The sequence below is a fragment of the Melanostigma gelatinosum genome (assembly GCF_949748355.1).
Source record: "Melanostigma gelatinosum genome assembly, chromosome: 19".
Classification (NCBI taxonomy): Eukaryota; Metazoa; Chordata; class Actinopteri; order Perciformes; family Zoarcidae; genus Melanostigma; species Melanostigma gelatinosum.
Window position 1 is genome coordinate 20,958,697 of NC_136652.1, and position 24,181 is coordinate 20,982,877.

The 24,181-nt window shown below is 44.9% G+C and overlaps 1 protein-coding gene across 2 annotated transcripts; it reads left to right on the forward strand.

Moving 5' to 3' along the window:
• Positions 1-1,111: 1,111 nt before the first annotated feature.
• On the forward strand, positions 1,112-23,092 carry hivep2a (HIVEP zinc finger 2a; the record flags this gene model as incomplete). 2 transcript variants are annotated; one of them, XM_079290775.1, is made up of 13 exons in its annotated part: positions 1,112-2,102; positions 2,438-4,317; positions 4,541-4,798; positions 5,040-5,208; positions 5,424-5,505; positions 5,753-7,499; positions 7,622-7,779; positions 11,934-12,109; positions 12,863-12,964; positions 16,155-17,007; positions 17,672-17,771; positions 19,413-19,511; positions 20,035-23,092. In XM_079290775.1, the coding sequence occupies 13 exons, from the start codon at positions 1,112-1,114 to the stop codon at positions 20,785-20,787; spliced, it is 7,368 nt and encodes a 2,455-aa protein (XP_079146901.1). In that variant the 3' UTR covers positions 20,788-23,092. The 2 variants fall into 2 exon arrangements, with proteins under 2 accessions (XP_079146901.1, XP_079146902.1); XM_079290776.1 differs by lacking the exons at positions 19,413-19,511; positions 20,035-23,092 and having other exon boundaries at positions 16,155-17,023; positions 17,676-17,773.
• Between the last annotated feature and the right edge of the window lie 1,089 nt (positions 23,093-24,181).

Sequence of the window (24,181 nt, forward strand, 5' to 3'; positions counted from 1 at the left end):
AACGATTACACACCAAGTTTGATCAAACTATGACACCGAGAGAGGAAGGAAAGGTGCTAGCGCTGATGGCTGCTCTTCGACTTGGCCTTTTCTGGACGCCTACACACATTATGACACTCCGACGTCACTTCCACAGCGCTATTTATACGCCTTTGTGTCTTTTTAGGAACAGCGTGGGCTTGCATTGCATCGGTGATTCACTGAGTGGAAGGAGGAGGGAGGGTGGGAGGGAGGGAGGGAGGGAGGGATGGAGGGGTGGAACAGGCAAAAAGCACAGATGGATTCCAGTGTGAAGAAACTAACTGAACAATCAATGACATTTACATTCACACGTCAGACATGTACTTGACAACTTAATGAGTCCTTTCTGTACAACAAGTATATTGTGTTTCGTTGCCCTTAGCAGCCAAAATGTTACATCTTATTGTACACAAAACTAACTGATGGTAAGAGGGAGATGTCAGGCTGTAGGTTTACTTGTCATCTGTACCATCATTGAGTTTATGGATTTTATAAATGGATAATATTTGATAACAAAACTAATTGGCTTTTTCTCTCTTTTGTTTTGGTGCAGGTCTTTGCGCGAGAAAACTGGATGACTTTTGAAGCTAAAGAAAGAGGATCTACAAGCACTGTCCCCGAAAGAAAAGTTAGTATTCAGCCTTTGATCATATTGAGGATATTGTGTTAACCTTGATTTGAACACACTGTTAACTCAAAATGTGCTCCAAAAGTCCACAAACATGTTTCTTCTTTATTCCTCTCCAGATCACTCAAGGATTCTTCTGTCTTTAGATGAATTGGACAGAAAAACAACGCACAGCAACAACAGTGTTTCCAAAATGGCAAAAGGAGAGAAACATTTCTGATGTTATCCACTGAAGCTCCTATTTTATTTCCACTTCCTGATTCCTGTTTCCAGCCTGGCTTTACAATCAGTCTATTTCAGCAATGGACGGATACTTCCTGTTTCTGTGAACTTCTCGGCAGCCTTCAAAGGTTCAGCTATCATGCCTGGTAGTTTTGGGACCTTGTAACCCTCCAGAACCCACCTTCCCAACTCCCCCACCACCCCCCTCCCTCTTCTAACCCACGGAAGAGTGTCACGAAAATGGAGGCTCGTGAATCAGCTGGCGCTGGCCAGAGATGCTCAAACAAGGAAACAGTGAAGGAGAAGGCGTCTCTGCAAAGAAAGTGGGCGTCCGAGTCCTCTGCTACCACCAAACGAAGCACTTTTGCTGACCAAGAGGCAAGACAACGTGAGAGTTTGCCTTGTGGTGCCACGGGGGGATCAGCACCCCAGCAGAAGTACGCAATTACAGGGAATTCTGGGAAGCTGCTATCTGGACCTTCTGCAGTTGGGGCCATGGGAGGCCCGCCATCTCAAGACCCGCAAGGGCACTTTGCTCAAGGGTTCCCAAGGGGATACTCCTACCAGCTCGGCCAGCCGTACCCTCAGCACCCCCAAACTGAGCGCTTCCTCTCAGGAGCCACGCCCCAGCCGGGTCTAGAGCCTCATGCCTGGCCATTTGCAGGCCAGTTGCCCTCGGATGACCTGTACCCGGTAGGACACCCAGGACACGCTCATCCTCATGGGGCTGGGGCAGGGAGGTTTCCCCGCCAGAAATCTCCCAGTTTACCCAGCTCCTTCGGTCAGTATTCTCAGTCAGGCCCCGAGCCTGGAGAGGAGGGCTACAGCAAGAAAGAGCAGAAGCCGAAGAAGCCCGGTAAGTACATCTGTCACTACTGTGGTCGAGCTTGCGCCAAGCCCAGCGTTTTGAAGAAGCACATCCGCTCACATACTGGAGAGAGGCCATATCCTTGCATACCCTGCGGCTTTTCCTTCAAAACCAAGAGCAACCTTTACAAGCATCGCAAGTCCCATGCTCATGCCATCAAGGCTGGACTCGTACCTTTTTCAGAGCTAGCCGTGGCCCGCAGTGGGGACATGGACCAGGCCTCCCCAGTGGGCGAGGCCGAGGTCCACTCAGATGGAGAGCAGAGTACCGATACAGATGAGGAAGGTCTGGAGGGCTCCACCATGCTGACCGACAAAATCAGCCCCATACCGCAGATCCCCTTTGAAGCTGACAAGAATACAGGTCAGATTTTTCCATCTTGAAAAACATTCATAAAAAATTGAAATGCATAAAGTTATCATCACGGTGAAATCAATTGGTGTTCAGGGTTTTAATGCATAAATTGCTTGGTATGGACCTGTTTTTTCTTGTTGATCAAGACTTTAAAAATAAAAAAAAGTTATATTTTGTCAATTTTGAAATTTACAATCATACATTTAATGTATTATTGTTTCACTGTATGCTGCCTAACATGCTCATTCACTGCCTGTATGTCTATATTTTTTGCTCAACATTGTACTCAATCCTAATCTTTTTATGTGTGCGACTACTTCTGCGCCACTTTATTCACTATGTAGGTGGTGTGGAACCAGCATATGCAGACTCAGCTGAAGAGCTCCTGGTGGGGTCTATGAAAGTGCCTATCCTTATTGTCCCCAAGCCTGGGGGAGTCCCCTCCACAGGGATGGAGTGCCCACCCTTTCAGGACATAAAGGGGTCACACCACATGTTGGCATCACACGCTGGAAGAGCGCATTCACTGGATGACTCCCCTACCATCAAACAACGTTTGGCCCTGAGGCTGAATGAGAAAAAAGGTCAGGACTCTGAATCTGCCATGTCCCAGTCCTTGAACCTCCTCAGTCCTCACAGCAAAGGCAGCACAGACTCTGGCTACTTTTCACGCTCTGAGAGTGCAGAGCAGCAGATCAGCCCACCAAATACTCATGCCAAGACGTACGAAGAGATTATGTTTGGTCGGACTTGGTACTACCGACCCAACTCCAGATCAAGACAGTCTATCACAGTGGGCATGGCAGGTGCAGACCCCAGCTTAGCTAGCTTAAAGCAACCAGGTGCTATTCTGGACATGGGGAAGATAGCTGAGGATCATATCTGTTTCAGAGGTGATGTAGGAGTCTCTGGAGATCCCAAGCAGTATCCAACAGGACCCTGTCAAAGCAATACAGGGCTTCTGGAGCCACCATCAGATTCTGGGACATATGCTCGGAGTAACTCCATGCCAAACTCCTCCCCACCTAACCTCAGTGTCCCCCTTGCGATTCGAGCCAGTCACTCCTTCGATGAGATGATGACGTCGGATGATGTGTTTTACCCACCAGGGCGTAGACTCAGAAGACAGGCTGCGTTTGAACATTCAGCCAATGAAGCTCATGTAGGAGAGGCCGAGGGCTATGGACACATGCCCAAGAATTTAGCTTCATCTCTGGGTATGAAGATGGGTGAGCGCAACCCAGGAGTCCCAGAGCACATCGCCTACAGCCCATATGGTACTAAAGTTAGCATGTCAGAAATAGCCACGAGAAAAAGGAGGAAAGAGAAGAGTGTTGGGGATGAGGAGGATAGCCCTGGGCATTGTGACAGTAGCTGTAGTGGTTCAGTTGAGATGATCGGAGACTATGAGTTTAAACAAGGTAGTCTTGATGGGTCAAGAGCCACCCCAACAGGAAAAGGCTCCCTTCAGAGCGCCCACAGCCAGTCTGACAGCTTTGATACCTGTGCCAGCATGTGCTCTGAGGACATTGCATTATTTCATGACTCTGAGTGCAGGAAGGCTGCTGGGAATGTCATATCAGTCATCCAGCACACCAACTCACTCAGCCGGCCAAATTCCTTTGAGAAGTCAGAGTCTTTTGAGCAGCCAGGATATCAGCCTTCAGATAAAGCTCTATCTAGCCAGTACTCTGAACAGTCCGACACAGATATCTTTGAAGATGCTCTGAGTCCTGAATCTGCCCTACTGAGGACGGAGAGCATGGAGCAGCAGCTGCAAAGCGAAAGTGACCTGGCCTCCCTCTCATCTTCGTCAGCTGCAGCGTCACCTGGCCAGCCTTATCACATCCCACACAAGCTAGTGCGACAACCCAACATCCAAGTTCCTGAGATCAGGGTGACGGAGGAGCCAGACAAGCCTGAAAAAGATACAGAAGCTCCAATGACCAAGGAGCTGGAGAAGCAGCCGCAACATGTGGAGGAGTTCCAGCTGCCACAGAGGAGTGACACACTCGCCCAGATGCCATCGGAAAAGCTCCCACCCAAGAAGAAGAGGCTGCGCCTGGCGGATATGGAGCATTCATCAGGGGAATCGAGCTTTGAGTCCACCTGCACCAGCCTGTCTCGAAGCCCCAGTCAGGAGAGCAACCTGTCCCACTCCTCATCCTTCTCCATGTCATTTGACAGAGATGAAGGCCTCAAGTCCGTCTCGCCCACCAAACAGGTACTCCCATTTAATATGTAGTATTTTCAAGTATCTTAGCGGCCCCTCCAGCAGTTTTAGCACAGTTTCCATAACATGCACTGCTTGCATTGGTCCTACAATAGTTATGGTACATTGTCATTACTGTTATGTAATTTGTCTCTGTTGTCACACAGCACCTATAATACAGAGCTTGTTCCCAATAAGTCCAAACTGACCAATTGTCTTGGTGATTCTGAACCAGGATGACTCGTTGGCATCCGGTGGTGGCCCGAAGCAGTCGGAGTTCCTGACGGTACCCGGCAGTGGTCATTCCAGCCACCAGCAGAGGGAGATGAGGAGGTCTTCATCGGAGCAGGCGCCATGCACGCTGCCGACAGAGTTGCCTGAAATGCGCAGCAAATCATTTGACTATGGAAGCTTGTCCTCCTCCAGACAGGGAGAGATATACTCCAGTGCCTCTGCAATGAAGGATCGCCGGCGTGGATATCTTGTCCGACAGGTAGCGTAAAATAAACCACTTACTATTGTAACTCTTAGAAATAAATTGACTGGAAGTTTGTAGATTGTAGGGGAAAAATGGGGCTCAGTCAGGTCCAAGGCACCACGAGAAACCTTTGTTGTGTCACTTCATTCAAATTTCCTCACACTATCACCTACATTTAGGCTTACATAGTATACTTCGTAAGTAGCACAGCATTTAGTTTCATAACTGACCAGCTGTACTTCCATGCATTTTACAGGCTTCACTGAGTGTGTATCCAGAGGCAGTCATCCAGGAACCAGGGAGTGCTGAGATGTCAATCAAACAGGAGGTTGTTGAACATGGGGCATGGCCTGGCCCAACAGGACCCGCCCACAGCAGCAGCGATGTAACCAGTAGAACCAAGAGAGTTGGCAGTAGCACTGGTGGTAAGTTCAGCATTACAGCAGTTAGATAGTCACTTTGTATACTTCGCCAAAGCTTTTATTCAAATTGCAGTATCATGATAACATTTGTTGAGGTCTTTCTCTACTCAGTAAACTAGGACCACATTCTCCCCACATGGGATTTATTTTGTAAAGTAGAATTTAATTTCAAAATACTTTACATACAATACATTCTTATGTTTTATGCACATTTGCAGGGTATCACCACCAGCACCATCAGCATCACATCCAGCACATTATCAGTGAGGACAGCCTGCAGGACGAACCTCTTTTTGTCAGGTAAGGAAGTCTGGGTTTCCTTATGCAACCCTAGAATTACTAATAGACATTCTTATACAACTGTGATGGAATGAGCAAAATTCAAAACAAACGTTTTTGGTTTTTTTCCATTACTGCCAGTAGTCTTTCAACAATTGTAATTGCCCACTTCTCCAACTGGTTCTATTATTATGTTATACTTTTTCATGTTACTTATAATACTTAATTTAAAGAACAATACGAGTATTCCACCTTTTCTCCACAATAGGTCCCATCAGCATCGCTTGCAGACCCAGGGCTCCTCATCTGAGGGAGAATATCAAGGCCATGAGGTGATGAACAAGGAAGTAATCCAGCAGTACCCGAGTGGTCCACCCTACCTTACCTACCAGCAACCCAGTCTGTTCTGGAGTCAGGAGGCCGGTCAGACACCCAGACAGCAGCTGACCCTCCAGGCCCAGCAGCAACTCCAAAAACTCCACATCAGATCGCCAGGCTCCATGTCTGGACACCCACTCCACAAACAACAACCACTTCACTCCCTGCAGCAAATTCATGATCAGCAGCCACACGATGGGAAATCAGAAAAGCCAAGCTCGCAAATGTACCCTGCCTCTTTCTCATCTCGCAACTCTCCCCTGTCCCAGCAACAGCAAAACTTTGCTTCTCTTTCCTCCAAAAACTCCCTGCACAGTTCCACCACTGCCTCCATGCTTCTGCAGCAGGTCCAACCAGTCTTTGCCACCCAGAACCTGGGCTCCCAGTCTTCGCTGCCTGGTATGCTGGTTCCTGTGCGGATCCAAACCCAAGTGCCATCATATGGTAGTGTTATGTACACCAGCGTTAGCCAGATGTCAGCCAGGCCAGGCGGTGCTGGCAACAGCAACATGTCTCCTCCGGTTGTTGCTGTGAGTGTGAGCAAACCACCTGCAGGAATTGGAGGAGGCATAAGTGGGACAGGTTTCAACCTATCACACTTCCTCGGACACACCGATGGTGCAGCGCTGCGCTACCCACTCTGGAATGCTCCAGATTCACGACCAGAGCAACGGCTGAAGACAGGGATCCCATTGTCACGAACATCAGGCACCATATCCACCACAGACGCCTCAGGATCTGGCGTCGGAGGCAGCAAGCGCATGCTTTCCCCTGCCAGCTCTCTGGAGCTCTTCATCGAGACTAAGCAGCAGAAGAGAGTGAAGGAGGAGAGGATGTATGGACAGATTGTTAAGGAGATGAGTGCAGTGGAGCTGAGTGGAACCGAAAGCGGTAACAAGCCTGAGAAGGGGCAGGGCAGAGGTCAGCGAGCGCGTCTCAAGAGCGAGGGCTCCATGGATGACTCTGAAAGGATGTCCTCTTCTCCTCCACTAAGTGACTTCCCCGTTGCCACCAAGATTGCCATTCCTGTCCGTTCCTCTGCCCCCCACCCGGCCCCCCGGGCCGAGAGCTTCACCCCTCCTCTCCAGATCGTCACAGACCGCTCCCCAGTTTCAGGTGGTCGGGACTCCCCAGAGGAGCTTGATGTGGACGACTCCGTCCCGGAGCCCAGCTCCAGCCCCCAGTCAATGGTTTCCTCCGATGCAGAGGACACTGACAGCCCAAACCAGCCTGCTCCCAGTAAAATCCCTGTCAGCTTGCTGGTTCAGCGAGCAGCCAACCAAAGCGCAGTGTTACCTGGAGCAGCGGGTCAACCTCTGCTGCTCACGCATGTGGCTGACGTTCAGCAGTACCTCCGGTTCCCAAGCCTGCGCAATATGAGCAGGGTCAGCTGGTGTTTCCTGAACTACACCAAACCCAACAGTACCCCAACTGCCTTGCATAGCTCCGTCTACAGCTCGTGGTGTGTAAGCTCATACAACCCCAATCCTCTGAACCTCAGCACCAAGGCTGCGCTGGCCCTGCTGAGGTCCAAACAGAGGAGAAACACTGATTCGATGTACTCAACTGCAGCCATGTCGCCACCCAGCTCTGGAAAGTTGGTGTCATCTGTGGCCTGGAAGCTGAGGTTTGATCAGGTAATAAAATACACAAACGTATGAAGAAAATGACATATAAGTGTTCATGCATGGGTGCAAATACAGAGAAACACCAGCACAGGAAGTGTGAAAGGTTCCTTCTTATTCTCTCATCTCTCTAGTTGAAACCAGAGCTGATGCCGGTTGATGCCAGTCATTTCGGGAGGAAGATGAAGGGAGTGGTGTCGTGGGACCGTTCAAAGGAGGAGCAGGTGGAAAAAGAGGTCTCGGTCAAACAGCCCGCCACCGAACCGACCCGCATTAAGATCTTCGAAGGCGGGTACGTCCTGCAAATACACACAACAGTCCAACAACTGTTGGTGACTGAAATCCTTTCAATGTTGCGCAATATCAAAAGTATTCTAGCAACTGACGTGAACAGCACATATTTGCTAGTTTTTGATGGTATTTTTGCCGACATGACATCTGACATCATGACATGACATCATGACATCTTTCACTGTACAGCCGATCACATCACACATGTTATTCTAGAGTTTGTTTCATCGTTCCTCAGAGACCAGCGGGGTAAGAGCAGACAGCAGACTGAAAGTCTCTTACTGAAAGTCTACATGACGTCGATTTATTTTTCCGTGACTTGGAAAACTGCTCGAATTCAAATTGTCTGCTCAATAATTCAAACCCTAATAAGACTTGAAAGCCAATAATCAAAGGGAAAATGTACAAAGACAGCCTTACATCAAAATATTTCTATAAATAAATCTTTATGAATAGGTTCGTATTTGGTATGATTGTATCGATGCTTTCCCAGACACAAATGCGACATCTTCATCATCCATGCCATAGCAATTTTCATTTCAGTCCCTTGTTTGGTTTCTTTGCATCGTAACTCAAAAGGACTCTCGTCACATCTGTTGCACAGACAGCACTTTTGTTGAGGAATAATTGGTTCGATATTTACAGTGATTTGTGATTCAGAACATTGCCAGTTGAACCTGAAAAGGCCAGAGACCTCATTCCATTCTGGGGCTTTTCTGAGACAAGATTCAATCAATCGTTTTAAAAGCAACGCTTGAGTGTGACAGCAAGCATGTTTTTGCTCCATCTTAGTAGTATATTCCATCATAACATTTATATCCTTTTCACAGCAAGGTAAAATAAGATTTAAACTCTAAAACAGCATTTCAACTCAGCTCAAACCTCCCCAAGGGAAAATACTCTTTCATGCAAATAGGGCCGGTAGTTTTTTCGTTATCATATGAACAAACAGACGGAAGGTAATGAAAGAAAAAGACAACGGTAAAAACATAATAAGAAGTGGAGCGTGTCAAGAGGTAAAACTAAAGAAATAACCAACAGTAAAACCAGGTAATAACAAGTGTTATAAAGGTATTTAAGAGATGTAACTGAATCTATCAGCCTCAGATTCTGAGCCAAAGAGCTCCAGAGCTGAGATGCCTTCATGGCAGAAGCCTGTTCGTCTTTTGCTTTTTAACCGAGATTTAATTCCAGTAAGAGAAGCCCAAAGTGATGATCTCAGACTGAATATGAACTCCAGACACCTGGAATTCTCACTGCACAGCTGCTGCTCTTCAACCAGCGCCTCAGACCAACACCAGACTCAGCACTCTGATTCTATCCTCACAGCTCAATATTCAACACAAGTTAACATCGACCTTCATGTGAACTTCATCTGTTTCAGCGCGATTGATCGGAGAATCTTCTTAGGTATATATGAAAAACAAAATCCTTTTGCAACCTTTTCTTTGGGCTTCATTTGTGCCTGTGAGAGTCAGGCCAAGAGCTCCAGCCCGGTAAACCCATCACAGGCTCACAACTTGAGCTGCATCGCTGTGATTGGACGTCGGCTTTCATTATTCTTGCTCTCACTTTTACAGGCTGGTGTGAAGTGGGATCTGTCTCTCATTAGTTGTGTTTTAAAAGCTGTTTCACACTGTTTTTATGACATCAGCATATTTATTTATTTGTTTATTTTATTAAGAGAAATAGAACTAAAGAGATGTTTCATTTGATTCATTTCATATGTATTGTACTTGTGTTGTATTTCACAACAAGTATCGAATTTATAATAACGTCGTTTAAATGATTGTTAAGTTTTAGAACTTGATAAAGACCTCAGAGCCTGACTGAAGTCTACATTTAACAAAAAGATGATAAAGAAGAAGTTTATTTACTCTGGCAAGACTCAACAAATGGGAAATGAAACATGAGTTTGCAGTTTGTTTCTACGTGAGGTAAGAGGCCTGTTTTGCATCTGGCTTCCTAAACATCCAGTAAACAGAAGAAGACTTTTCAGATGTTTGACCATATTCAGGCAAAGTTATTGTACAGCTATTTGTTGGTAGATGTAATGTTGAAAAGCTACTTTTGGATTTAGGGGAAGGGATTTGAAGAAAGACGGGTTTATAAAATTGTAAGATTGTATCCACAGATCTGGAGAGATTCCAGAAGTAAAGAAGTCATCATTGCTGTGGTAGCATCAGCAACAGACACAAAGTCACGACCACTCGCCACCTCAGTAACGCCACCGCAGCTCGAGGGTGGAACGCACAAAACGGTTGCCCGATTCTTCCATGCATGAATAAATATTGGCATTAGTACAATTTGAAATGATACCCAGTCCTACTTGCAGAGATCTGTTGTGTGGTGAGTGTTTCTTCATTTGACCAAGATGAGCCACGTAACACACGGGCTGCCATTGAGTGACACTTAATAAAAGGTTTTGATTGATAGTAATGAAACCGAGAACATCCTTTGTTATTAATTATGATGTTATTGAAGTCACATGAAGCTTCTTGTCCACGTACAAATCAGAGGAATTTGTCCTGCATGAAATGGTCCTCTAAGACATTCCTACAGTATCATAACGTTTTATAGTCTTACAGTAGAGCCAATAAGACCAAGGTTACTGAAAAACAGTGCAGACACACACACACACACACACACACACACACACACACATGCATGCAGGGGAGTTATTAAATGCAGCAGACAGTGAAGTAATTCTCCTTTGTCCCCGAAGGACACTTTAGAAGAAATAAGTGGATAAAAGCATACAAACAGGGCAAACAGGCAAAGACACACACACACACACACACACACACACACACACACACACACACACACACACACACACACACACATGCACTTACATAAACAGTGTGCATAAACACAAAACAATTGATGCACAAAAACACACAGAAGTCGAAATCCACAAAGTGCAAGTTCTGGCGGAGAAAATATCTCCATTTCTTCTTTGTGTCCCTTGAAAGTTTCCGTAGTTTTGAAAGAGAATCTGCTGCGTGATCTTAGCGTGTGCTGCGACTAAAACCGAACAATTACATTTCATTTTCATAACTGGCCGCAGCTGTGTAAACGTCTCGACTCAGACAAGCGTTCAGAGGTATTTCCCACTCCGTGGTGCAGTTGAAAGACAAATGTCCCCCTCGTAGACGGATTGTTTGATGCACCTGATATCTGACCTCCTTTAACACACGAGGCCCTGAACTACCCGCTGCTCAGTCCTCCAGCCGCTGCAGCCGAGACCGGAAACGACACACTTCACCAACCGTTACGACTCTTTCACCACAAAGACAGACTCAATTTACCGTCATTTGACTGGTGCTTGGTGGTAATTCCTCTCCATGACAGACGGACATGAACTGATCCTGCTGCCAAGTGTCCGCTGTTTCACTCGGAGCCTCTTTTGGGATAGAAAATCATGTCTGACAGTGATTTTTGTGTTTTTTAAGTCTTGTAAAAGGATAAGTGTGGGACTGGAGGGAGGACTGTGGTTATCTGTTTTTAGAAAACAAGGAGCAGCATAAAGACTATGAACACAAAACCCAAGAGGTGGAATCCTTCATTGTTTCCCATTTTAGCTTCTGATCCCTTAAAACAAAGAAGTCTTTGCTGCAGTAGAATTATGTGTGTGTGGGTTATGACCAGGTCGACTAAAGAGGGATTTGTTTCCCTGTGTTTAATACTTCTTAGAGGCTTGTACAGGTAGATGTCTCCAAGAGGAAAAGACGAAGAATAAAGGAACATCGGGAAAACGTATTATGATCTTGGGTGTATCAGATTTTAGTTTACAACAAACATATCTGTGTGTATACCAGCCAATAAGAAACAAGAACATGCACTGTAGAAATGCCTAAAATATGTCTTTGGATTGATTCCTGCAGAGAGCACTGACAAAAACAGTTGTTGTGCAAAAAACAAAAAAATATGATCGATGTGTTGTTAAATGATCTTTTTTTAAATATCAAATATATGTATTGTCCTAAAAACACATTCAGTATCAGTTGGGTTTAATGTACTTGTAAGCCGGAGAATCCCAGCCCCCAGGTTGGTGACTGCTGGCATAAAGTTCAAGATTTACTTCTTCAGGAGGTTCATATGCAAATGTGGAAGCATCGCCATTCATTCTTCATCACTTGCGCTTTCTTCCAGGTATAAATCCAACGAGGACTATGTTTACGTTCGTGGTCGCGGTCGGGGGAAATACATCTGCGAGGAGTGCGGCATCCGCTGCAAGAAACCCAGCATGCTGAAGAAACACATCCGAACGCACACCGACGTCCGGCCGTACGTCTGCAAGTTCTGCAACTTCGCCTTCAAAACGAAAGGTAGGGCTTCTTTTCCAAGCTGCTTGTTCATGAATCCGAATGTGAGGTCGACTTGAACTTTATTTTCTCACTGCAGTCACCATTATATAGAAGGATATTCTGTGCCACAATTAAACATGAGGTTTACAATTCTCATCGTTTCATAATCATTTGATGAATTTGCTCCCCATCAGGTTAGAAAACCCTGTAAAGGACCTGTTGATCATAATAGTCCAGTAAAACTTTGTTTCTATCATATTTTTTATGATGTTTACAGCGTTTTAAGCAGATCATTAGTTGGGAAACTCAACATTAAAGCTTTAACTGAAGCAGTGAATCCGAAAAAAACAGAACTAAGTGGTTAAATGAATGAATAAAACATGCAGAGTTTGTCTGTAGCTGTGGTCAGACAGGAACCTTCTTCATATCAGGGGCCCAATATGCTGACTCGTGACATCTGATCTTTAATTAAAAAAAAGCCATTTTCTGCCTGATAGATTTTGAAACCTTAAACTCCCTGCTTTTAAATGTACAGAATGTTTCTGACCAATAGTCCAGACCAGGTTGAGTCATTTTGTCATTAAATTACATGATGTATAAATTATATATAATTTGTAAATTGTAATTTTGTGGCCACGCTGCTTCTATTTCCATTTCACCCTCTTTCTTTGTCACTCTTGTAGCCAAACAAGCTCTGGTTTCCAGTAAGAGTTAGTCGAAAGGTCATTAAATGGTGCGTGTGTGTGCGTATGTGTGTGTGTGTGTGTTTTGTAGGAAACCTGACGAAGCACATGAAGTCTAAGGCTCATATGAAAAAGTGTCTTGAGTTGGGAGTCTCCATGTCTTCTGTTGAGGACACTGAGGCGGACGAAGGAGGTAGGAAACACACTAAAACACAAGTGACTAAAACACACATGCACACATCCCTGTACTATCTTTGTGAGGACATTTACAGAATGCATTCCATACAGCGGTTTACCTCAGACAGACGCTGCTCTGGGTCAAAAGGACCCTTTTGTTGAACAAAGTGTTGCAACTGTCACAAATTTGCATTGCTTATGCATAGATTTGATGCAACCCGAACCTAAACCTAAAACCAAGTCTAAACTTTCAAACAGTTAATGTGAATGCCTCGCTGGGTTTGAATGACAGACGGAGTTGGATGTCGTCTGCATATAAGTGATAGGACACATTATAGCTTTTTATGATCGGTCCCAAAGGTAACAGATAAAGGGAAAATAACAGAGGCCCCAGAACCGAGCCCTGCGGTACACCACAAGACAGTGGAGAGGTAACAGACACAAAATCACCCACAGAGACATTGAAACTTCTGTCACTGAGGTAAGATGTAAACCAGTCTAACGCTATGCCAGTTATGCCCACCCAATCACGTAGCCTCTTAATCAGGATGTCATGGTCTACAGTGTCAAATGCAGAACTGAGGTCCAGAAGAACTAACACAGAGCAGTCACCTGCATCAGCACACATGAGAACGTCATTTGAAACCCTCAGGAGAGCGGTTTCAGTAGAGTGTTGCTTACGAAACTTGGAACTTGTCGTACATGTTGTGCCTCTCCAGTGCAGCAGTAAGTTGTTTGGCCACCACTCTCTCAAAAATTTTGGACAAGAAAGGCAGTTTTGATATGGGCCTGTAGCTCATGGGCAAAGCTGGATCTAAGTTAGGTTTCTTTAATATGGGCTGGATAGTGGCATGTTTGAAATAGGAAGGGACAATTCCTGTAGACAATGAGGAATTGACAATACATGTTACTGCAGGGCCAATAGTTAGCAGAACCTTCTTAAATAGAGAGGATGGAATTATATCCAGAGGGCAAGATGATGGCTTTGTTTTGTTAATTAAGTCCATCAGGTCTTGAAGGCTGATAGGCTGGAAAGAGTCCAGAACAGCAGGGGATTGTGAGGAGCTACAAGTATCCCTCTGTCTTGTTGAGCGCGGCCTGCAGTTTCATTGGCTCGGTGCGGTTGCACATGGATAATTAGTGTGATGGAAAACAGAGCTCATCCTGACAGCCAGGACTCGTATCAAACAACCACACTCGACACGCAAACCGCTTTAAAATAATTAAAAAAACATCCTTCCACCATTTGTTCGGAGTCTCTTGTTAGATTATTAAAATATTCCCATGAACAGTTTTAAAGCCACACGTTTGCTGTTCTGCTTTACTGACTGGCTTCACGAGTTGTATTAAACCGAGAAGCGCGCCACCACATTAATCAGCTGATATGATATGAATAATCTGATTATTATTACTGGGGAAGGTGCTTTCCCATGAAACATTCACAAATAATAAATCACCATCGACCGTCTCTCGAGGCAGTAACGGACGCTGAACAGATGAGCGTGGTTCTGGTGCCTCGTACATCTTTTGATAACTTTTATAATGAAGCTGGAAATAATGTAAAATTAGTTTTTTATTTGTGTTCACCATTAACAAAAACCTGAAATTTGATAAGATTAATTAAATGTTGTAATGAATTAAGTAATAAAACAATTGTGTTCTTTAACATAAGCTTTTAATAAGGTAGTTTATTCTGGAAATGTACGACTTACTGTGCAGATGAATTTAACTAGTGAATATAAATTTAAAAAAATTTAAAATGATAAAATATGTATCTTGTAAACTTACAGTGTTACTATAATGTTTCCGCCCATCATTATAACATAGTATTTATAAAAGTGTATATTTTGTGTGTGTGTGTGTGTGTGTGTGTGTGTGTGTGTGTGTGTGTGTGTGTGTGTGTGTTGGCATTTAATTGGGACACAACCCCCACACACACACACACATGCAGTGTTTTGGGGAAAGAGAGATCTTTAGAAAGTCACTCGGTAGTTGAGATGTAAACATTTGTGGTTGGTGGTTGTATATGAGAGACCAACTGGAAAAGTAGTCCGGTGTTAGCAGATCTGATTTCTGCTCATAGCAGTCAGGTGAATACAATCTAAGAACTCCAAACGGTTTATGCTTCTCTACGCTGGAGGAAGTCCAGGAAAAGCAAATTAAACTGATGGAAAAAAAGAGTGATGTATATCATAAATATTTTTATATTTCTATGATTTTGACTTCTGGCTATTTTGAAACTGAAGAACTCGGAGCAGGTCAGGATTTGTGTGTATCGTCATCAACTTTGAGTCTTTTAATGCAAAAGTCTCAACAATAAACCAACTTTTTTATTCCCAAAATTCCCCTTTTTGTCAGTTATCATCCAATCAGCTTCATTTTATAAGAGGGTCGGACCCACAGTGATGGTTGGTTACCTGCCAACAGTAACTGTGCAGCTACTGCACCATGAGACCCTGCCAACGTTTGGCTGCAGTCCGTCCAAAACCAAAGTGTCAAAGTCTCAAATAACTTTGTTTTATAAGTCTTTTGTATTTTATTGGTTTGAGCTGGTGGGAATGTGGTTTCAGTGGTTTTTAGTTTCACATCGAATCTCTTTCTGTTACCACATATTAATACAAACTGTTTCTCTCTCTCTCTCTCTCCACGTGTCTCTTTCTTCTTCCTTTGTTTGGTGTTCGCTCCCCTTCTGCTTCGTCTTCCTTTTCTTCCACTTCCTCTACTTTACCTTTTCCTCCTTTTTTCATTTGTTCTTCCGCACCCTCCGCTTCCCTTTCTTCTTCTTCATCTTCGCTCTTCTATCTTATTTACCTCCCATTCTTCTTCTACTTGCCTGTTTCCTACTTTTCTTCCTCTCTTGCTTCCTGTGCTTTTTGCACCCTCCTCTTCCTCTTCGTCTCTCAATTATCATATTACCTCCCATTCTTCTTCTACTTCTTCTTCTACTTTCCCGCTCTTCTTCCTTTTTTGCTTCCTGTTTCCTTTCGTCTTCCTCGTTCTGCATATTCCTTTTCCTCTTCTTCGTCTGTCCCACTTCATTGTCTCCTCCTACCCTCCTCTTTTTCTTCTTCTCTCCCAATCCCTCCATTTCCTATTTTTTCACCTCTTCTTCTTCTTTATCTTTTCCTGCTTCTGTATTGTTTTTCCTCTTCTTCATCCTCTCCTCCTCCTTCGTACCCTCTGTTTTCCTCCTCCTCCTCTTCTAGATGTCGGGGAGGAAGGCCCGAGGTCAGAGAAGATGTCCAGAGGCTCCATGGCGGACCACCAGTTCTCAGACGCCGACGACTCAGATGGCGGAGAGGACGACGGCGACGAGGTGGACGACGACGATGACGAAGAAGACGACTACGACGGCGACTCCACCCCGAAGACCCGCTCGCGCTCCTCCAGCCCGCAGCCCTACAGCCTGCCCTCCATGTCCATCACCGCCATGGCCTCCTCCTACCCGGCTCCTCACCTCTCTCATCACCCGGCGTCCGACCTCCTGGGCAACACCAACAAGCCTCCGCTGTTCGGCTACTTCACCACGGTGCCGAGCATCCAGATCACTCCGCAGGCGCCGCCCAGCGACCACGGCCAGACGGAGTACCACCGAGGCCTGCAGAGGGCGCTGGGCAGCGGGCTGCTAGCTCCGCCCTCCTCCTCCTCCATGGACGACGACCTCCGCGTCCCATCCCCGGACCTCTCCTCCCCGTCCTCCCGCCTGTCCTCACCCGGGCTGGACCACTCCGGCTGCCCGTCCCCGATCTCCCCTTCCTCCTCACCTTCAGCACGGCGATACCTCTCCCCGCGCCGCGACCTCTCGCCCCACGCCAGACACCTCTTGCCCCGACGGGACCTCTCTCCTCTTCGTCACATCTCACCGAAGAGGGACCTGGGGGTGGGAGGGGGATACGGGCGAGACCTCTCCCCCAGGAGGGGACACCTCTCGCTGCTCTCCCCTCTCTCTCGGCCCACGTCTCCGGCGGGAAGAGACTACAAGCGTGACCTTTCACCACGAGGCCGCCACAGGGCGATGATCCGGCCTGTTTCACCTCGCCGAGGCCTCCACCACCAGAGGTGAGTCGAGGGATGTGTCTGACGTCAGCAACGTCCAAATAAGAGGAAAGCTTCACAATATAGTTACATCTTTATTCTTCAATTCACAATCACATCAAGCCAGGCTTCATGTTCATCACACCCTCATTTAAAGTACTGCAGGTTGGATCTGGTAAAAAACAAACATAACGTAAAGAAATAAAGCATATTTCAAAGTGTCAAGATCAGTGATGCAAGACTTAATCTTGTAAGAGCTTCATTTAACAATGTTTTGTAACAGTGTGTAGGAATTAGGGGGAGTTATTGGCATAAATGTAATATGATGTTCATAACTATGTTTTCATTTGTGTATAACCACCTGAAAGTAAGAGTCATTATGTTTGCGTTGGCTTAGAATCAGCCGTTTATATCTACACAGGGAGCAGGTCTGTGTTTCTACGGTAGCCCAGATTGGACAATCCAAACATTGGTGACATAAACACGTAAAAAAAAGGCTTTCTGAAGAGCCAGTGTTTGGATTGCCTCCGTAGTTCTTCGACACACTTGGAAAAGGGAGGAGTAAATGCGAGAGTATTCAGTTGGTTTCACTCTACAACCTCACCACTAGATGCCACTCAACCCTCCACACGGCTCCTTTAAGTTCTGTAGCTAATGTCCTATTTTTACTTTGCCATGTGACCACCAGCCAGCAGAGTGGATCGCGGGGCCTCAGGACGGGTCACCAGGGTGGCGTGCTGGGTCAGGCGGAGCTGGGACGCCGCCGAACCAGCTCAGAGATGGAAACGGTAAGAGTCCGAACAACTCCCAAATGAAACACTCTGAGTCGAGTCTGAAATAAATCACGCTGTCATTTGTTTTATTCACATCTGTTCCCTTCAATGTGAAAACCAGCTTTTCTCATTTTTGTGGTTCAGATGAAAGTGTTTGTTATAAACTGTGGATTGGATTATATTATGCAATATTTTTGAAAAGCCTTCGTTTGTCTTTTTGTAACAGAAGCAGCAGAAAATCCCCACTTAGTAGTTATATCCACATTACGAATGATTATTGATCAAATATCTCATTGTGTGAATATTTTGTAAAGGCACCAACAGTCAACCCGATAATATTGTCGCCATATCGATATCAAGGTGTTTGGGAATAAATATCGTGATGTTTGTTTTTCTCAATATCGCTGACAGAAAAGCTTTATTTTGAAAGTTGAAGTTAAACCTTAGACTGTATATAAAAAGTGGACGCCTTCAGTTAGACGTTTAGGACGTCGCCATCTTGGCCTTTTGCAACCAGTGAACAGGAAGTGACCATATCTGGAGTGAGGAGTGACGTAGCGACGCTGTACACGTCTCTGGTAGAGACCTGTCAATCACAGTAGCCCCGCCCCTAAAGCATCCCCTGCTTTATGGTCTGTGTGACTCTAAATGGACCATAATGTACTAAATGAACATCATGCTGTATTGAAGAAGACTTGAAACTAGAGATTGAGACATAAACTCATGTTTACAATGTTTACTGAGGTAATAAATCAAGAGAGAAGTAGAGTCATTTTCTATAGACTTCTATACAACCAGAGGAGTCGCCCCCTGGTGGTCACTAGAGAGAATGCAGCTTTAACACATGAAGCATCGGCTTCACTTTTCAGAACCAGAAGTTGCCTTCTGGGTGAACCTTGACTTTGTTAGCAGGGTTGGAGTTTTCACAGTTTTCCACTCCACTTCATACAACATTTAGGTGGTCAAGTGTGATTTAGTAAACTTCCTGACACTCATGCTGTGGTCTACCTGGAGCAGAGACGTGGGGAAAAGGACGGAGAGAAGAGAGAAAAAAATAAAAATGAAAGCGGGAGCAGAGAAGGAAAGCGTCTGGCAGGCGGAGCAGAAACATTCAGAGAGGATGAGGGAATAAAGAGCGAGTCAGATAGACTGAGTGCGTGAGCGAGAGGGATGATTGAAGATAGGGCTGCTGGGTTTTGGTGGTCATGGGCTCTTGGCCGGCGTTGGTGTGGTTAATAACACGGCTGTTTTTCTTCTGAAGAGCCCGACTTCAAACTCTGGCTTCTGCTGCTGGTCCCACTTCAACAAAGCGTGAAGCGGAGAGTGAGACCGGCTCGGTCTCCAAATGATAGATTCGTGTTTTAACAGCCATTACTCAGGCATAAGGAGTTTGCCTTCATGCTTCGTATTTGTTTTTCTTACCAACACCTGCCGGCCAGAACAACCGCACATTTCTGTTTGAGCACTTTTCGTCAAGGCTTATTCATTTATTTTGTGACTAAATATTTGGTTTTCTATTGCGTAGCCTCAAATGTGTGTTTATTGTAACTAGTGCTGTGCAATGAGAGTGTGTGTGGTTGACATGACATTTTAAATGAACAGAGAGAATGAGAACCCTTTCACTGGTTCATGATTGATGCTCATCTCTTCTTCCAGGAACATTGTCTGGTCTCATCGTCAGCAGGGGACCGGGACCAGTGCAGCCCACCTCACCAAGTCCTGTTCAGCCACCTCCCGCTTCACTCCCAACTCCAGGTATTATTCGTTTTCATTTAATTATTTCATTTATTTCTTCCTGTTATATAACTCTTTAAATAATTTTATGAAATTTATTTTCTTTTGTATGTTTTATTTTGTATTTGTGACATTTATGATGTGTTTTTAATCTGATTTGCTTTCATATACATGATTTGTTCTATTTATTTATTATTATTTTTGTTGATTTATGTTTTGTGCGTAGTTTGAAAAGTTTGTCGCTATTTTATATATTTCATTGTATTTTATTTTGTGAAGCACTTCATAGAAATAGAGACTGAATAAAGAAGGATGTGTTTGCACATCATTGTTTTGCACTTTAAACAGTTTTTTGCAGTTCTGTTGAGCAAAATAAGTCACAAACAATTAATTAACAGATCATTTTAATAACAGTCGTGTGAAAGTACATATTTCACATTTTATTCAATAGCGCTCAATGGCACAGAGGGGGAAGGTGTTTGCATAAGACAGATAATTACCAGACTCCTTCAACATAGAACTCAAACAATAACTTTCATTTCAGGTGCGTTCGCCGTTCCCAATGATCCCCATCGGAGGGATCCAGATGGTGCACTCCCTCCCCACCTCCGTCACCTCCGTCACCTCCGTCACCTCCCCTCTGGGCCAGCAGGCGGCGCAGCAGAGCGCGTCCCGCCTGCTGCTGCAGAAGAGCACATCGGAGGACTCCACCACCAGCGAGGCCGCCTCCCCTCATTTCACCTCCTTCCCTGAAAGGGGAGCTCGAGGAGGAGGAGGCGAGAGGCTGAGGGAGTCGACTTCCCCTCACCCCTCATCGCAGGAGAGGGAAGGAGGAGGAGGAGTGAGGCGGGAGCAGGAGGAGAGCATCCAGACCTGCACCAAGGCCATCGCCTCGCTCTGCATCGAGTCGGAGGAGCTCGCCGAGCGAGGAGGAGGAGGAGGAGGAGGAAGAACTTTTCCCTCTCCCTCTGCGTCGTCCCACGACTCCCATCATCCGCATCGCTCGCCGTCCATCTCCATGTCGCCTCCATCTCCTCACCCCTCGCTCTCTCCCCCACAAGGTCCCGGGATTCAGCACTTTAGCGGCCTGGAGGTCAGGCCTCACCACCCGTCAATCCCCGCCTCCCCTCACCCCTCCTCCCCCTCTCCCTCCTGCTCCTCATCCTCCTCCTCCTCCTCTCCTCACCCTCACAGCCCCGCACCGGAAACCCTCCATCCTCCACCAGCGTCCAGACTTCTCAAGCCGGAGAGAGACGGGGGAGCAGAAAGCACAAAGAGAAGCAGAGACGTGTCGTAGGGCTGCAGGCGGAGAACACGAGCAGGAGGAACCGTGTTGTTCGTGGATAATAGGAAGGGATGAAGTGCAACAGAGAGAGGAAGAAAACATGACTTTTGCACACACATATTCTACTTCAGTTTATACATACAAACACACTCTCTCTCTCAACAGGAACACAAATACATGCATACAAAGACAAACAGCTCAAAATACAAAAAGGAGGAAAACAGAAATGGACTCGTGCAGTTGTGATGTGTGAGCAGCGCGGCTGCTCTCGTATTTAAGGACTCTGAAAGAGGATCTACGGTCACGCGTGTACGGTGACTCCCACCAACACGAGCCCGACCGAAATCTGCTCCAATAAATGAAAGGACTGTGGTTTAAGCGGTACGTTAAAGAGAAAAGTTTAAAAAGAAGAAGAAATCTGACAGCTACGCGTGTGCCTTTTCTTTCATCTGTTTTTCTTTCTTTTTCTTTTGCTTATTCTTATAAGCAAACAAAGCAGGAAGGTAAATGTAAATACAATACTATCACGTATCAGCTTTGTAATAAATGCAATTCCCCCCTCTCCTCCCCCCCCCCCCTCCTGTGGTTCTTTTCTTCTTTGGACACCTTAAAGTCTCGACAAGCGATGTGAAGTTATGGATGTTACTATTACGTACGGTTGCACTGAAACATATTTTTATATGAGTGAAATTTTAAAAATGGCTTTTTTTGTGTACAGCAGCAGTTCTATAATACTATTTATTATTGTTACCATGTTTCATATATTGTACATTTTTTCTTAAATGTCGTGGAAGCCTTTTTCTACGTAGAGCACACGGGCTTTTGCTACGGCTCACGTCGTATGTACACTGTAATATGGCTTTATATGTTCGACCTATTTATACATGTCTGAGTGAGCCCCTCTGCTTGGAGCTATGTACACGTAGAAGTAAGATTTAGCAGAATATTTACCCAGCATATGAATACAGTATATAGAATCTATCTATCTGTCTCTCTGTCTCTCTGCACTTCACATTTAGAATGGCGTTCACATTAAGCTTATGGTCGTTTGCGTGTACATTTTCTCTGCTGCTCTTTGCCTCGTTGTCCCTGCTTGTGATTTGATCTTGTTTTTTATTCACTTTTCGTGGTATTATTTCCCTTTTCTTTGTTTTTGTACGATTCACAGACCTGCTCTCAGCAGGAAGTGAATGAACATGATTTCTGCATTGCGCCGTGGCATTCTGCTCAATTGTTGTTGTTGTTTTTTGAACCCACACACACACACACACACACACACACACACACACACTCCCAATCACGAATATCAATGTGACGCAGATTTCAAGGTCGCCCCACTTTCTGAGAAACAACTTGAATCCTGTTTTAATCGTCAGATACCTGAACGGGGAAAACATTCCAGTCCATGTAAATATTCAGACCCCCCCCCCCCCCCCCCAACACATGCATATTATTTTGGCTTTGGTGCACATTGTGGCAATCAACCCACCGACGCTTTCTGAGACACTCTCTGATAAATGCACCTTATATTCGGACCTCTGCTGTGAACGGCACTCTGATCCGCTGATCTTCTTTGTGCAGCAGACTTTGATTGAGATGGACGTGTTTAGAAGGAGAACTGCACTCTGAACCCCAAAACTGTCAAAAGAAATGAATCCTAATAATACATTTTACCGGTTGTGACGTTGAGGCTTCTGCTGCACTGCTTTGTATTTTTATTTTGTTGTATTTGACCCTTCTGCGACGCCTCCTCCTCTCCTGGACATCCCTTTTTGTAGCTAAGCAATATTTAGCCAAAACTCTGCTCACCAGCGGGGAGTGTGTATTTGTTGCAAGGCAACAACAAGCGTTCTTAAAAATCCTAAAATCAGGACGAGGAAGGACGGCTGGAGGACTTTTGTGACAGTTGTGGGCGGAGTCGGGCCGGCTGCAATGTGAGCGTGTATCCCTGTACTCTATCGGTGTGTATTCAGACCAGTATATCCTCTTCTTACCACTTTTTTCTATTTTGGATCCTCCCTCTGTTATGTACACTTATCATGACGACAATGATGTCTTTAAAATAAGTCTCTCTCTCCTCTCTCTCGCTCTCTCTCTCTATATATCTCAAAGATATCAAAGCACAAGTCATTGTATAGAAATGACAACGATACAAAAAGAAAAAGGACAAAAAAAAGGTAAACGTGCATATAAAAGGGTAACTTTTGTGATGGTGTTCTGTGGAATTAATACATATATCATGTATGACCCCAGTTGCAACAAGGAATCGCAGTAGAAGTGGAAAAAATGGATTGTTGTTTTCAAATAAATATGAATAGAATAATGTTTTTTGTCTGCGCTCATTTTTTTATTGATGAAAATGTATATTTTGTTCAAAAAAATGTCATGATTTAACAAGAACGTCACCAAAGTATTTGTGTTAAACTATAACGTACAATTACATGCAGGCGCTGTAGTACCAGTGGTAGTCGAAGTAAGTACCAGAAGCAGTAACGGCCGCTGTGATTGGAACAGAGTATTAAATAGTTCAACAGTCACATGATGCATTGATATGAGACGTTTACTTATGTGTCGACATATTATTTGTACTAAATGACATAAAAGTAATAATGGTTCATTTCGAGTGTTTTATTTTGAATATTTTCTCTGATGTATTTTCAGTGAACAAAACTGATTATTTTCTGATATTTTAAGATACTGAGGTTTTCCATGTGCAGCTGTCCCAGTTTAAGCCTTTATTCAATGTATTGAACCTTTATTAAAGCAGGTAATAAAGGTTCAATCAATGAAATAAACTCATTCAGATCTTTCACTGAAGTGACGGCACTTCCATATTCATTTGAACCCAAACAACGATCTTTTACTAAACCTGACCCAGTTGTGTTGCCTAAACCTAGCTAAGTTGTTTTATTTTGAAAAGACTGTGTGCATGTAACGAGCGGAAAATTACACGTGTTGATAGATTTATTTGGAAAACTTTTTCCTAAGAAATCATGTATCATGTGTACCGAGGAAACGTTGAGGGGCGACATTTTTGTTACAGGCCACTCTCACTGCTACACCCTCTTTTTGCCAATTGGCATGAAACCAAACACACACACACACACACACACACACACACACTCGATCTCCATGCCACAGATCTGCTGTTCCCAGCTCTGTTGTGGCCGTGTGGATGATGGGTGGGTAGCTGGTGAGGTGATCATGTCGTTGTCGCTCAGCTTTTAAATCCATGCACATCGCACGGCGGGCTGCACGTTCCCCAAACCATCAGCATCAGGGACTTTATTGTGAAGGAAATCAGCCACTCCAAAAATAACGATTTCCCATCACATTTGTATTTTTGCACATCAAACTCAGAAAGTGCTTGGCATGTCTTTCAAACTTGTTCATATTCTGTCTCGTG